This window comes from Canis lupus, chromosome 23, assembly GCF_003254725.2.
Source record: "Canis lupus dingo isolate Sandy chromosome 23, ASM325472v2, whole genome shotgun sequence".
NCBI classification, from domain to species: Eukaryota; Metazoa; Chordata; class Mammalia; order Carnivora; family Canidae; genus Canis; species Canis lupus.
This window is the reverse complement of record NC_064265.1, coordinates 4,198,153-4,214,787: the sequence shown is the minus strand read 5'-3', so window position 1 is coordinate 4,214,787 and position 16,635 is coordinate 4,198,153. Positions and strand designations below refer to the sequence as shown.

Genomic DNA, 16,635 nt, shown 5'->3' with positions numbered 1-16,635 from the left:
AGGTCATGATCTTGGGGTCATGGGATCAAGTCCTACATTGGGTTCCATGATCAGTGAGGAGTCTGCTTAAGATTCTCTTCCTTTCCCTCTGTCCCTCCCTCTCTCACTCTAAAATAATTAAATAAATAAAATCTATAAAAATAAAAATGAATAGCAACCACAACACAGCCAAAAATTTGCTGACTCCCCTGGAGCTTAACTATTAATAACCTACTGTTAACCAGAAGAAGCCTTACTCACGAAATGGGAGTGCCTGGGTGGCTCAGGCTTAAGTGTCTGCCTTCAGTTCAGGTCATGATGCCAAGGTCCTGGGATCAAGCTCCACATTGGGCTGCTTGCTCAGTGGAGAGTCTGCTTCTCCCTCTCCCTTTGCCCCTCCCTGAGCTCATGCTCTCTCTCACTCTTACGCTCTCAAATAAATAAAATCTTTAAAAAAAAAAAAAAAGGGATAAACAAAAGAACTGAATGCAAATTCTGCATGAATTTTTTAGATATATTTTACATGAAATTTCTAGATAAAATATAAGACTTCAAAAAATACCCAGCAAGTAAAGCCTAAAGATAAAAACAATCACTTTTCTCTGCTGATAGGGGCAATGAGTGGAAAAGTTTTTATGGGCAAACTCAGAAATCTCACTAAGGAAAAAAACAGCCAAGTTACTTAAATATCTATTCCTAAAACACTCACCTGTAATCTTGCAATCTCTTCTCCAAATTTCTTCTGCTGTTTTGCCAGGATAGACTGGTGGTACTCAGCATTGGCCTGCATGATACAGTGCTTTGCAGCCAAGACAGGGAACACCTCCTGGAAATAAAAATACTGACCAGGGGAGAGTCCAACCACACAAACCACCACAGACAACATGGGATGCAGGAAGAAAAAGGAAAAGGAGACAGAAATTAGAATTACCCCATTAATGGTTTAGAGATAGGTTAGTCATTAGGTGTAAACAGAGAAGACCACATGATTTTGCAGGAATTGAATTCAATGAGTTCAATTTTGTTCTTCCACTTAAAATTAAGAGGGTTTTTTCTGAACTGTTAAGTGAAGCCAATTTAAGTCTTCAATCAAGCCATGAAGTCAACATTTTGTTTACAAAGAAGAAAGAAAGGAAGGCATGCATTAGAAAGAGAAGGAGAACAGACATTCACAGAGGAATAACAAAAGCACAGGGCTTTAGAAGCTTTCGTATGAGTCCTTACCCAGCCCTTAGAGTTAACTAAACCACCATTACTCACATATACTAATGAAAATGCTCTATAGCTGACTGTTTCATCATGTTTAAAAGACAAAAGATAGTAAATTAAGTTCCCACTTGAATTTATATCCCAAGATTTTTTAATAAAAATTCTTTCTAGCCATATAAAAATTATTTAGTATAAACACTAACATTTCAGATCACTCAAAAACACATAGCACAGACAAATGCACTAATATCTAACATGATAAAGTGTTATTTTGCCCTAATTTGTTCTGAAAAAAAGTCCAGTCAAAATCTATTTTAAAAGATCCAAACACGTGAACCAGAGAAGCACTTATATTGGTAGATGCTCTTCCAAAATGTCAAATCCTAGCCTGCAACCTCGCTATTTTTAGGAAATACATGACATATGAAATCCAAGAAATATACTAAGCAATCACAATCTAGACGAAAAAAAATAAGACAATCAAAAACTCAAGTACTACCTGATCTGCTTTCCTGTCTCCCAGTGAATAATTTCCTAGCTTCCTGGATCTCTATTTGCAGATATTCCAGTTTTATAACTAGAATACGAAAATACCTTATGAGCTTTATTAGTAAAAAAGCAAAAAAAGACATCTAAATCTCAAACTGTACTCATGCCAGTTCTCAAGGTAAGGCTGGAGCAATTTTGTATTTAAACAGGAGATTTTCAAGGAATACCAGGAATGCTGCAGAAGTAGTTTCCAAGTCTTTGAAGGTGACATTCTTCTCTCCGTGACACGACTGAACTAATGGCCCAACAGGATGTAACGGTACACTGTGCAGCTGAACATGAGGTCTTTCAGATGAAAAAAAGGTGAGAGAAGATCCCAAGGCTCTTTTCAGGAGTAACAGTATTAACATCCAAGAGTCCTGGGCAAATTTCTACTGATGATCTCTTGGTGTATTTTAAATCTCCAGGAATTCCTTCACATTAATTCCTATTCTCTGACTAAACTAATTTGTGCTATTGACATATTTACATGTTTTACTTCACTACAAAATTGTCTGCAATTTTATAATTTACAAAGATTTCTGAATGACTTATATATCAATAAATTCTATAAAAGATCATCTAACAAAAGCCATATGCTATTATACACATAAAACTAATTACCTGAACATTTCTGAAAGAGTAGTTAAAACATACTACATTTCACTCACTGAATCTGTAAATTCCCTTTTTTAACCATTCTGAGTTTATTTGTTACTCTAATCATCTACTTTGTCAGTTACAAATGATCATCACTGACTAGTCTTTTCAAATGCCACTTTGGAAAAGTTTACATTAAAACAATTAATACTTCCCGTGATGTGTAGTTTAAGATGGTTGTTTTCCTTAGCTGTCCAATAGCAGCCCAATTTTCTATCCCTGTTGGCAAAACTTAATTCTAATCAAAATACTGGATGAATTTTTCTTTTCCTTTTGTCTTTATGTCTGTTTTTGTGCTTTAAGACTCATCTTTAAGAAAACAGGACAATAATTAAAAGTGTGACTAATCAACATGCTCAAGTATTCATGCTCGAACCAAATCACCAATGCATCAGAACTACGCAATGCCTTCATGTAAAAATTATTGGAGACAGAGGTTCAAAAATTTCCAGAAAGAGTTTTAGCTTGGAAAAACAAGTTTAGTAAAGAGTATAAACAAAGGCATCCCCTAAATATAAAAGAATTTTTATGCATCTTAAATTTAAAAATTATTTCTACATTCTCAAAAAGCCTCTCCTAAAATTTCAAGTTTCTTTATAAAACATAATTTTCAACACACCTTTTATACACAAAAACATCCAAGTATTTCCACATGCAAATTAACCAAGTGTTTACAAAAACAATAACTGACCTTGGGGAGAGTATCTTTGTACTGACACTGTTTAAAAGCATCACCAAAGTAATCTGCAGCCTGATTAGCCAATTTCGCTATGATGGCATCTTTCATTTTATCTGGAATAAAATATTAAATTGACCGTTATAATTTAAATAAATATAAAATAGTCTGATATATCATGATAACTTAGTGTAACACTGAGATCACAAGTTTGTACATTTGCCTTAAAAAATATCCTTATCGTTGAAATCAATTCTTCTACATAAAATTTAACTAATTCATAAGCAAATCCAGGGTCAGAAAATAGATTAGTGGTTGCTACAGGCTAGGAAAAAAGGGGGAATGGTGACTTGAGTTTGGAGTTTGGAGTTTGTTCTAAACTAAACAAACAAAGTTTGTTCTTTGGTGATGATAATATTCTAAAATAAGAAATAGTGGTGATCGAAGGCAAAAGAAACAAAAGCAAAAATGAATTATTGGGACTTCATCAAGATAAGAAGCTTTTGCACAGCAAAGGATACAGTCAACAAAACTCAAAGACAACCTACAGAATGGGAGAAGATATTTGCAAATGACATATCAGATAAAGGGCTAGTTTCCAAGATCTATAAAGAACTTCTTAAACTCAACACCAAAGAAACAAACAATCCAATCATGAAATGGGCAAAAGACATGAACAGAAATCTCACAGAGGAAGACATAGACATGGCCAACATGCACATAAGAAAATGCTCTGCATCACTTGCCATCAGGGAAATACAAATCAAAACCACAATGAGATACCACCTCACACCAGTGAGAATGGGGAAAATTAACAAGGCAGGAAACAACAAATGTTGGAGAGGATGTGGAGAAAAGGGAACCCTCATACACTGTTGGTGGGAATGTGAAATGATGCAGCCACTCTGGAAAACTGTGTGGAGGTTCCTCAAACAGTTAAAAATATACCTGCCCTACGACCCAGCAATTGCACTGCTGGGGATTTACCCCAAAGATACAGATGCAGTGAAACGCCGGGACACCTGCACCCCGATGTTTATAGCAGCAATGGCCACGATAGCCAAACTGTGGAAGGAACCTCGGTGTCCAACGAAAGATGAATGGATAAAGAAGATGTGGTTTATGTATACAATGGAATATTACTCAGCTATAAGAAATGACAAATACCCACCATTTGCTTCAACGTGGATGGAACTGGAGGGTATTATGCTGAGTGAAGTAAGCCAGTCGGAGAAGGACAAACATTATATGTTCTCATTCATTTGGGGAATATAAATAATAGTGAAAGGGAATATAAGGGAAGGGGGAAGAAATGTGTGGGAAATATCAGAAAGGGAGACAGAACGTAAAGACTGCTAACTCTGGGAAACGAACTAGGGGTGTTGGAAGGGGAGGAGGGCGGGGGGTGGGAGTGAATGGGTGACGGGCACTGGGGGTTATTCTGTATGTTAGTAAATTGAACACCAATAAAAAAAAATAAATAAAAAATAAAAAATAAAAAATAAAAAAAAAATAAAAAAAAAAAGAAATAGTGGTGATGGTTTCAAAACCTTCAATATATTAAAAAACAATGATTGTAAATTTCAAAAGGGTAAATTTTATTATATATGAATTCTATCTTACTATAAGCTGTTATTTTAAAAGAAAAAAAAAAACTATTCCAGGGGTACCTGGTGTCTCAGTCGGTTAGGCATCTACATTCAGCTCAGGTCATGAATCCCAGAGTCCCTAGAATCGAGCCCCACATCGGGCTCCCTGCTCAGAGGGAAGTCTGTTTCTCCCTCTGCCCCTCACCCTGCTCATGCTCTCTTCTTTCTCTCTCTCTCAAATAAAATCTTTAAAAAAAAAAAAAAAAAGAAAGAAAGAAAGAAACTATTCCAGTTCATATTCCTTTCACATGATGACTGCTCTCTTATTTTCAATTCCTCTGTACTTACATATTCAGACCATATCCCAATATCTCACACTAACTTACATGCCTTCTAAGAATTGTTTTTATTCCCTCATTCACAGGACCAGGGACTCTGCCCAGATGCTCCTTCTTATTAATTACAACTAGTTTAAAGGAGATCTCTTCAAAGAAACTCTTCTTGACTAATTAATCTAAAATTAGCATGACTTCCCCTACATATATCCTTACTCAGAGCCAAGCCACCAGTCATTATCACATAATCTACCTTATTTTCTTTATAGCAATTATCTCTCTTTAAGGGGTAGCCCAGGTGGCTCAGCAGTTTAGCGTAGCCTTCAGCCCAGGGCCTGATCCTGGAGACCCCAGGATCAAGTGCCATGTCAGGCTCCCGGCATGGAGCCTGCTTCTCCCTCTGCCTGTGTCTCTGCCTCTCTCTCAATCTCTCTCCTCCTCTCCGTGTCTCTCACGAATAAATAAATAAAATCTTTTAAAAAATAATATAATTAAAATAAAATAAAATAAAATAAAATAAAATAAAATAAAATAACCTTAGCCGGGATCCCTGGGTGGCTAAGCAGTTTAGCGCTTGCCTTCACGCCTGGGGTGTGGTCTTGGGGACCCAGGATCGAGTCCCACATTGGGCTCCCTGCATGGGGCCTGCTTCTCTCTCTGCCTTTGTCTCTGCCTCTCTCATAAATAAAATATTTTAAAATAAATAAATAAAATAAAATCACCTTAGCTTATTTCTTGCTTATCATCTTCCTCACACTAATGTAAGCTTTCTGAAAATAAGAATCCTGCTTGTCTGCAACCTTCATCTAGAGGCTAGAGCAACGACTGGCACACAGTAGGTACCCAATTAATATATGCTGAATGAATGAATTTTTGAACCATTACAAACCTACATAAATACTATACCAGAGTTTAGTGTTGTAAGACAATAACTATGTACTTCATAAAATGCTGCAAATACAGCCTACATTCATAAATGTTTATTTGTACCACCTTAATTTCAGAAAAGGAAAGTTGAAAATTTTCAATAACCTATGTGTCAAGTTCAGAGAATAAAGCTCTACATTGAACATATTATATTCTAATCACCTTCCTTTCAAATGCAACAAAATTGAAGAAAAATTAGAATTACCTCTTGTGGCTTTTAAAAAAAAAACTTCTTGGGCCTGTGCCAACATTATAAGACTGAGGGTCCCAACAGTATCTGGAGATATGTCCACAGTCGGCTCTCGATTTAAGGCAGATAAAACTGTCTCCTTAATATGTAAAAAGGCACCACTAGCAAACTAGAGGAAAGAAAAAAGAACTTCTTTAAAATCTACAGAAACTCAGTAAGACAATTTTCTGTTACACACAAGTCATTTCAAATGTTAATTTAGTTGAACAGTTACTATTTTAAAATTCTTATATTGTTACAGATCTAAAACATCTGACCTACAGACAACAAGGGTATCTTTCTAAAGTGCTATATAGTTAACAGAAGATCTAACAAAGATTAAAAGTACATTGCAGCAAAGAATACAGTAACTTTAGAGACAAATTGATTAAACTTATTTTTAGATATACTTCCCCAAGCCTAACATGAGAACAGAGGCACGGATAAAACATTATTAAATGCATTTAGTACTTACTTCAGTCCCAAACAAACTCATCTGTCAAATAATTAAACATGCCATACTTAGGGAAAACCTCAGATATATAGGTACCTAGTACTCTGAAGAAGAGCATTATTATCCACTACTAATGATTCTTATTTGGCTTTCAAAGGTCCCTAGTGAAATGTTCCCCATCAGATTTCTTATTCCCAATTATATTTTGCTGAGATTAACACAAAAGTAACTGCTTTTACTAAATAAATGATTCTGGGAAAAAGTAAGACATCAGCCTGGGATTAAAAGATATTGTGGGTTATATAAAGAAGCAACACAGAGATGACTCAAGGTTAACTGTATTAAAAGTGAAAATCATGTTTTCTACAGTCATGAAATATCTTATAAAACTAGAACAACTGCAAGAGGTAATGACCTGAACTTGCTCAATCAACTAAGAAAATCACAGACTAGAACAGCAAGTCATCCAGTCTCTCTCACAAATCTTAGAAGTGAAGGCCCACAGAAGTTATTAAAGAACATAGCCAAGGACACACATCTTGATGGAAAACAGCCTAAACAAGCCTAGGGTCTAGGTCTTCTTACTAATATCACTCCTCCATTTCCATCACACTAGATGACCTGCTATGAATCACAGAAGTGACTCCCAGAATGGAATGTCCTTAGTAATTGAGAATGCCCTCTAAGATATCACATGCCAATTAACTGAGTTACAGTAATAGAAAAGTAAATAATTAAATTTACTTCATTTTAACATTTTAAATGTTTGAGGCCCTTTACAGCCTCAAAAAGAAAAGGTACATGCATCATGTTTGTCATCATGCCCATTCAAAACTGCATGGCAAGCCACAACGTGGGGCATCTTGTTTGCTTAAAATGTATTTTCTTTTCACTTTCTTAGAAGAGCATTCCTCATCTCACCCATAAACTTAAATAACAGGAAAATTCAGACTCTACCTCTAGGACAAGCAAATTCCAGGGTCAATGAAAACACTGGAAGCACCACTTGGAATTCTGTAAAATTTGGAATCAGAACACCTGAAACCCCAATGAACCACTTTATTAACTCTCTGACCTCTCAGTCTCCTTGCGTGTAAAATGTGAATGACAATATGTAACATGAATTAACAAGGTTTATCTGACAGTAATGTACATGAGCACACTTTATAAATTACAACATAAAACATGAAAATATAATCATACATATCACTTAGCAGCAACTGTTTATACTTTAAATGAAAACCAAAATAAAAGTTAGTTATATACTGCCACAAAATATGCCATATTAGTAAATAATAATACCTAAAATCTAAATTTAGCTAACTTAAGAACATTACATATCTGAATACATTTAAAAAAAAATACGACCTCTCCAAGTCTCAGAGTTAAAATTTTCTTAGTAAGAGGTCTTAACTTTCACGACAATGGTGAAATTTTAGATGTGTCTCACTCTAAGAAAAAAAAGTATTAAAGTAATGTACATTTGACTCTTGAACAATAGTGGTTTGAACTACACAGATCCACTTACATGGGGATTTTTTTCAATACAGTACAGTACTGTAAAAGTATTTTCTCTTATGTATTTCTTAATACAATTTTTTCTCTAGCTTACTTTTTTTTTTTTAAGATTTTATTTATTTATTCATGAGACACACAGAGAGAGAGGCAGAGACATAGGTAGAGGGAGAAGCAGGCTCCCTGCAGGGAACTCGATGTGGGACATGATCCCAGGACCTCAGGATCACACCCTGAGCCAAAGATAGATGCTCAACCACTGAGCCACCCAGGTGCCTCTTCTCTAGCTTACTTTATTGTAAAAATAAAATATATAATACATATAATATACACAACACATGTTATTGGACTGTTTGTATTACCAGTAAGGTTTCTGGTCAACAGTAGGCTATTTAGTAGTTATGTTCTAGGGGAGTCAAAAGTTACAGTGTATTTTCGACGGTACAGGGGGTTAGCACCCCTAACTCCCACACTGTTCAAGGGTCAATTGTACAAAATTTTTAAATGAGGTCAATTATTTAAAGGGGATTTACCAAGATCTTCACCTCATTCAATCATTTGTTCTCCCAACATTTGCTAAGCCCTTATTATGTGCCAGGCACTGTGCTAGGTGCTGGGTATACAATGGTGAGGAAAAATAGAGCTAGCTATAGGTAAGTAGTTTAAGGGTTTTAAAGTATTAATCAATTCATTAAAAAGGGCATTATTTTTCAAGGAAATATCTGTGTATAAAGAAACATCTACAAACCTAAATACAAATTATTTTCAATTTAATCCAACTTAGTGTTGATCATTACATGGTTACTTTTCTGCATACCTGGTAATGCTTAGCAGCGATTTTCAATCCTTCATCATTATCCAGGTTCTGTTCTGCTGCAATCTGGCTAGCTAAGGCTGCACAATTGAACAACACACAGCTCTTTTCATATCCTAAGCTTGCAAGAGCTGTAAAAAATTAAGAAGGAAAAATTTATCAGATTATTTTTCTAAAGAAAATCAATGTTTCAGAGACTGGCTCTCACAAAAACAAGTTTCCAAATCTGTTTTCTCACCCAAAATAGAGCCCATATTTCTAATGTTGTCCTGCCAGGCACTTATTTCCACAACAATATTCCCATCATCTAAAATTCACAAGGTCAATGAGTTATTCTTTTCCTCCCTTTAAGTCCACAATGCTGTTAGGTTCCAAATGAAAAGTCATTCTCTGTCAATTGTCACTTAAATTCAAATAAATTACTTGTTTTCTCATTGCCTCCCTCAAAATTCTATTCTCACCACATTCAAACCAGTTCTTCACTACTACAAACCTAACCCAATGCAAGCACCTCCAAGTCTCACTCCCTTATGCCAATACATCTCTCAGAAGGCCAGCAGATTATGTTGTTAAAATACAACTCTGATCAAGAAACTACACACTTCACATCCACTGGGACAGCTACTATCAAGAACAGTAACAACAAAAAACAATTGTGAGCAGACATGTGGAAGAAGTGGAACTGCTGTGCACTGTTGGTGGGAATGTAAAACACTGCAGCTGCTGTGGACAACAGTATGACAGTTCCTCAAAAAATTAGAAATAAAATTCCCATATAATCCAAAAATTCCAATTCTGGGTATATACCCAAGGAACTGAGAGCAGTCACAAAAAGGTACACCTGTACACCTGTAATCATAGCCAAAAGGTAGAAGAAACCGAAGTGTCCACTGAAGGATGAACAGATAAAATGTGGCATCTACACATAATAGAATATTATTCAACCTTAGAAATGAAGGCAATCCTGTCACATGCTACACCATGGATAAGCCTTGATGACATTACGCTAAGTGAAATATGCTGATCACAAAAAGACAAACTTACAGGCATACCTCATTTTATTGTGCTTTACTTTATTGGGCTTTGCAGATAATTTCATTTTTCACAAATTGAAGGTTAGTGGCATCAAGAAAGTCTATCAGTGCCATTTTCCAGCAGCATTTGCTCATTTTGTAGCTCTGTGTCACATTTGTTAAGTCTCACACAATATTTCAAACTTTTTCATCATGATTATTATACTTATTATGGTGATCTGTGATCAGTGATTACAAGTCACAAAAGCTCAGAGGATGGTTAGAGTCTTTAGCAACAAAGTTTTAAATCAAGTTATATACAGCTTTTTAGACTGCACACAACAATCTGCAATATAGTATAAATAACTTTTATGTGCACTGAGAAATAGAACAGAGCTTTACATGTGAACAAAAATAGATTTCCATTCTCCTTCTTAGTACCCTAAAATTACACAATATTCCGATGAGTGGATAACCCAGGCTTTATTTAACCAACACATTCCTGAAGGATACTTAATCCCAATACTTGCTACTGGAGATGCCTTGATGAACTACTTCCTGCTCTATTTATGCTGTTTTTTGCTTCCCACTTCTTCCAGAAACTTGGTTCATCACGTAATCTATTTCACTTAATACCTCCTAATTCTGCCATCTGCACCTTATTCTCAGCCTGTCCATTTGGCATTAAAAATCCTTTTTCTTGATCTGGTCTCCCTCTCAGCATAATGCTCCATTGTCCTTAAATCTTTACTGCAAATTTTCTGAAATGACCAATCCATATTTGCTGTTTCCATTTCTTCACTTCTGTTCCACCCCTCAACCTGATGCAATCTGGCTTCTTTAACATGCACCTAGTGGAACGTCTTTCATTGCCAAATCAAATGACTTCTCCAACTTTACAAGATTTTACCTCTGCCACAATAATTCTGTCAATGATGTTCCAACCTGAATGAATATTAGTGACCTGGAGGTATTTTCAAAGATACTAATTCCACTGACGTACCTTGAAAATTCCTATCATATCTGGCATTTTGTATCTTTACATCTGTATCTTTCATATAATTCCTCAGGTAATTCTAATGTGCAGCCAGGTTCAGGAAACCATTAAACTACCTGACCTTTGAACCCCTTCTGGTACTCAATTCCATGTCTCTATTTTTCCCTGGTTCCTCTGAGATCTGAAAGCTTTTTCTCATCCTCCTTCCCAGGATGCTCATCCCCTGTTTCCCTTGAATGTTATATTCCCTAGCTCTGGCTTTTACATTTTCCCCAATCTATAGACTAAAAGAGGAGATAGATTTATTATCATTTAATGATAATTGTTCCTAAATCTAGGGTCTCTACCACTTTTGAGTTTTAAATCCAGTTTCCAAATGCCAAAAAAAATGTCTACCCAGATATAACACAGAAAAGTCTAACTCAACTTGTCTACTGGAAGGAATAAATATTCAAAGAGTCAAATCAAGTTATAAATCTGAGAGTCAACCTTCAACTACTACTCTTTTCTGAAAGATAGCAGACCCAGTTAGTTTCAAACTCTGAAATGTCACTCACACCCACTCCTTCTCTGACCCACATATAACCACCTTGTCTAAAAAAAAAAAAAAAAACCACCTTGTCTAATCTCATTAACTCTCACCATGTACCTCACTGGTTCTGTCTGTATCCTCTAGTCTCTAGAGTTACGCTTTCTGGAGTCACATCCCACTTCATTAAATCCTTGCCTTATGACCTTAAAAAGTCACTTAATCTTTCTAAACCAGTATGTTCAACTAGTAGTAACAGTGCCTTTCTTCATTGGGCTTTTGGAGAATTCAGTAAGATAATATGTGTGACGCCCCTTCCATAGTGCCTAGGCGGAATAAGGACTCAATGAACATTAGCTATTAACATATAAGAGAAGAGTACAAATTCATAGTACATTTCCAATTCTTCATAATCTACTTTTCAATGTCTTCACCCTCCATGATCCTCTATTCAACCTATAGTTTTGAGCCTTAACAATAATTACATTAATATACATTATATATAATTTGTACTGTAGGTTATTATATTATATACTCTATAATGCATACATACTATAAATGTTACATGTAATTATGTATAAAAAACAATATTACTATTATTCACTGCAGCTAATATTTATTGTATACTCTTCTAAAGACTTCATGTGTATTCACTCATTTAATCCACACAAGGACCCAATGAGATAAATAGTAGTTCACAATACTATTTATTCCTCACTTCAAAAATGAGAAAATTAATGCACAGAGAGGTTTTTTTTTTTTAAGATTTTATTTATTTATTCATGAGAGACACAGAGAAAGATGCAGAGACATAGGCAGAGGGAAGAAAAGCAGGCTCAATGCAAGAAGCCCAATGCAGGACTTGATCCCGGAACTCCGGATCACGCCCTAAGCCAAAGGCAGATGCCCAACCATTGAGCCACCCAGGCGTCCCGATGCACAGAGAGGCTAACCAGCCAAGCTAGTAGATCAAAAAAACCTTCACTCTTCTGACCTTTGGTTATAATATTCTACTTGTAATGTTATTTCCTAGCTGGGAAAACAAATTCATCCTTCAGAGCCTAACTCAAACATCATTTTCTTTCAACAAGCAGAATTCATGTCTTCCTCATCTATGTTCCCATAACTTTGTTCATATACACATGTATACTACACACTATATTTTAGAATGATCAGTTGTCTTCCTAGACAGACTGAATACAACTGTCTTATTCATTTTTATTTTTTTTAATATTTTATTTATTCATGAGAGAAAAAGAGGCAGAGACATAGGCAGAGAGAGAAGCAGGCTTCATGCACAGAGCCCGATGTGGGACTTGATCTCAGGACTCCAGGATCACGTCCTGGGCTGAAGGCAGGCGCTTAACTGCTGAACTGCCCAGGCATCCTTGTCTTACTCATTTTTATAACTAGGACAGTGCCTGGTAAGGCATAGGCTCTCTACAAATATTTGGAAATAACATTAAAAGTTGAAATGAAAAAGAAAATAAAATATAAAAATTTTTATTATTTGCACAGAGTTGTTAGGAGAGCAACTTCAAAAATATTGAAATATTCTAAAATAACATGTTTAGACCAAGTCTCTTATTATTTTTATAAAAATAATTACATACCCAATTTTACAGATCCTCCAAAAAGTGAACCTTTATCAAAAGCATCCTTCCAGGTAAATGTCAAGCAGATCTTGATAGAAAGAGAGAAAACAGAAAATTACCTTACCTTCCTGGATCTTATTAAATATTAGGTCTTTTGAAGAAAAATACACAATGAAGAAAAGGATCAATCTTGTCAAAATATTATCCTCTCTAGCCAAGTAACTCCTTTCCCTTTTCTGGGACCATAAAATTTACTTTTTTAAAAGTAAAATACTGGCACTAAGATATCTCTAATAGCCATTCTGCCTCAGTAATTATACACACATTATTCCCTCCAGAAAACAGTATCTTATTCATCTTTACAGCATACAATGGCTTGAACAGAACAGAAACTTAAATGACGGTAAAATAAGCCAAGAGAGGCAAAGGCAACAAAGTCAGTACTACAAGTTTCCCAGAAGATAAAATTAAAAACTATTCCATGATGACAAAGTAGGAAAAGCATGACCTTTGGGAGAATAAGAGGAGATAATATTTCTTGATTTGGGTTGTACTTATACATATATATTCAAGCTATACACATGATATAGTCACTTTTGTATGTATGCTATATACAAATAAAAAGTTGATTTAATTAAAACTGCATCTCACTCTGCTTCTAAAATATTCCAAACATAAAGGTTAAAGAGAACCTACCCCCTTTAAAATTATGTACTGGAATCCCACACAAAAATTTTGCAACTCAGGATTAGAGAAATTTTCTATATACACAAAGCTAGAGAGAATAAAATAATGAACCCCATATAGCCATCACCAGTTCTGACCTTTCGTCCTTCTTGGTTCACCTGCCCCACCCCTAGCCCCCAAACATGTTTTTCCTCAAATATTTTAAAGCAAGTTTCAAGATATTATATCACCTGTAAAACTTCAGTACAAGAATGTTCACTTTTCATAAACTACATATTTTATTTTTTTTAAGATTTTATTTATTTATTCATGAGAGACACAGAGAGAGGCAGAGACACAGACAGAGGGAGAAGCAGGCTCCATGCAGGGATCCTGACGTGGGACTCGATCCCAGGTCTCCAGGATCACATCCTGGGCAGAAGGCGATACTAAACTGTTGAGCCACCCAGGATGCCCTCATAAACTACATATTTTAAAACTTAGAAATGTCACACAAACTAAAAACTTTTAACATGTCTCTAAAAAAAAAAAAAAAAAAAAAAACTAAGAAATCATCCATTTTCAATAGCTGGCTTTTAAGAGAAAGCATTCTTACCATGTAACATCTAATCATATCAGAACTTGCAACTTTATATGCAAACATAATTTGTGTCAAATTTTAAAACACATCAACTAAAACTAACACTTCCTCAATTATAGTTTCTTCCTTAATTCTGTAAAAACCAAAGGGAAGGACATTACAGATTGTTAGTCAATAAATCATACTGATATGATCATATTGCAGGAAAAAAAAAAAAAAAAAAACACAGTCCAATGCTCCACAAAAATCCAGAAGTGACTACAGAATGACAGGAATAGAATTCCACAAGACTCTTCAAAAAGACACACAATTCGGGACACCTGGGTGGCTCAGCTGTTGAACGTCTGCCTTCAGCCAAGGGCATGATCCCAGAGTCCGAGGATCAAGTCCCACATCAGGTTCCCTGCATGAAGACTGCTTTTCTCTCTGCCTGTGTCTCTGCCTCTCTCTCTCTCTGTGTCTCTCATAAATAAATAAATAAAATCTTAAAAAAAAAAAACCCACAATTCTTATCAGATGTGCTTACAAGCTTCTAGCTTATACCAAAAGGTCTCATAAAAACATAAAAATAGTAAAGTGGCACCATTTATTTTAAAGACATACCATGTATGGGAGAAAACAGGTGATTTACCATTATTATTATATAACGTTAAAACAAATTAAAATCAATAACTTACTTGATTTTCAGAGAATGGGAATTTGGGTTCAATGGAACAAATCTGATCATAATATCTAAAAAAACAGAAGAGAATTTATAATTACCAGAGCTAAATATTATACATATTTATATATATACAACTGGCTTAAGAATACATGAAAATTATTCATGCTTACTCTGAGTGGTCCACACACAAATTCAGTCATCTTAAAGTTCATAAACACTTTTTAACGTGTAAAACAGAACCTAAAATGCATGCAATAAAAAAAAACTGTGAACAAAAGACTCATACCACTAAAGAAAGATACTTACCAAGTATTATTGGCTAAAAGCAAACTAACATCTGGCGAGAACAAATATATTTCTTAAAATACTATTTCTTATTAAGGTAACTGTTTATATTAATTGGGCAAATTAATATATCTGGTAAAATGACTTTTTTCGAAGATTTACTTATTTATTCCAGAGAGAGCACATATGCAAGGGGGGAGGGAATGGCACATAGGGGAGCAGAGGCCAGAGGGAGAGGAAGAAGCAGACTCCCCACTGAGCCCAGAGCCCAAAGCAGGACCTGATCCAATGACCCTGAGATCATGACCCAAGCCAAAATCAACAGCTGAATGCCCCCACTAAGCCACCACACACCCCTAAAACAGGTTTACTAAGTTTCAATTATGCTTTGGTTATGTCCACTTCTATCTCTACCACTGTCACAACAGTTCATCAAAGCTTCCATCCTCCCTAGAAATAAACCCATGATTATATGGCCAATTAATCTTCAACAATGGAGGTTAGAATATCCAATGGAAAAAAGACAATTTCTTCAACAAATGGCATTGGGAAAACTGGATAGCAATAGGCAAAAGAATGAAACTGGACCACTTTCTTAGAGGGGGGATAGTGAGCGATGGGGGACAAAGGTGATGATGAGCACAGGGTGATGTATGGTGTTGAATCACTGTATTGTACACCTGAAACTAACACTGTATGTTAAATGGAATTAAAAACTTAAAGAAAGGGCAGCCCCGGTGATGCAGCGGTTTAGTGCCACCTGCAGCCTGGGGTGTGATCCTGGAGACCCAGGATCGAGTCCCCCGTCGGGCTCCCTGCATGGAGCCTGCTTCTCCCTCTGCCTGTGTCTCTGCCTCTCTCTCTCTCTCTCTCTATGAATAAATAAATAAAATCTTTTTAAAAATTTAAAAAAATTAAATAAAAAAAAAGAAAAAAGATAAGTGTACTCTATCCCCTTCACCTACTTCATCCATTTCTCCACCCACCTACCCTCTGGTAACCATCAGTTTGTTCCCTACAGTTAAGAGTCTGCCTTTTGGTTTGTTCTTTTTTTGTTGTTGTTCATTTATTTTGTTTCTCAAATTCCACATACAAGTGAAATCATATGGTATTTGCATTTTTCTGACTTATTTTGCTTACCATTATACCCTCTAGATCCATACATGTTGTTGCAAATGGTGAGATTTCACTCTTTTTTATGGTTGAGAAATACTCCATTGTGTGTATTGTGTGTGTACCATATCTTCATTATCCGTTCATCTATCGATGAACAGTTGGGATGCTTCCATAATTTGGCTATTGTAAATAATGTTTGAATAAATATAGCAATGCATATATTTTTTCAAATTAGTTTTTCATATTCTTTTGGG

The 16,635-nt window shown here is 35.5% G+C and overlaps 1 protein-coding gene across 4 annotated transcripts in view; it reads right to left on the bottom strand.

The window, feature by feature from the left end:
* LOC112668798 (programmed cell death 6 interacting protein) overlaps window positions 1-16,635 on the bottom strand; it is an 87,901-nt gene that overhangs the window by 54,490 nt on the left and 16,776 nt on the right. Inside the window, exons 2-7 of one of the 4 annotated variants that reach the window (XM_025461408.3) lie at window positions 14,994-15,048; window positions 13,068-13,137; window positions 8,919-9,046; window positions 6,109-6,262; window positions 3,068-3,168; window positions 689-805 (exon numbers count right to left, since the gene is read on the bottom strand). In XM_025461408.3, the coding sequence (XP_025317193.1) occupies window positions 689-805; window positions 3,068-3,168; window positions 6,109-6,262; window positions 8,919-9,046; window positions 13,068-13,137; window positions 14,994-15,048 (625 nt within the window). Of the gene's footprint in view, window positions 1-688; window positions 821-3,067; window positions 3,169-6,108; window positions 6,263-8,918; window positions 9,047-13,067; window positions 13,138-14,993; window positions 15,049-16,635 lie in introns of all 4 variants that reach the window. The other 3 variants (XM_025461407.3, XM_049099589.1, XM_049099590.1) reach the window with 3 other exon arrangements.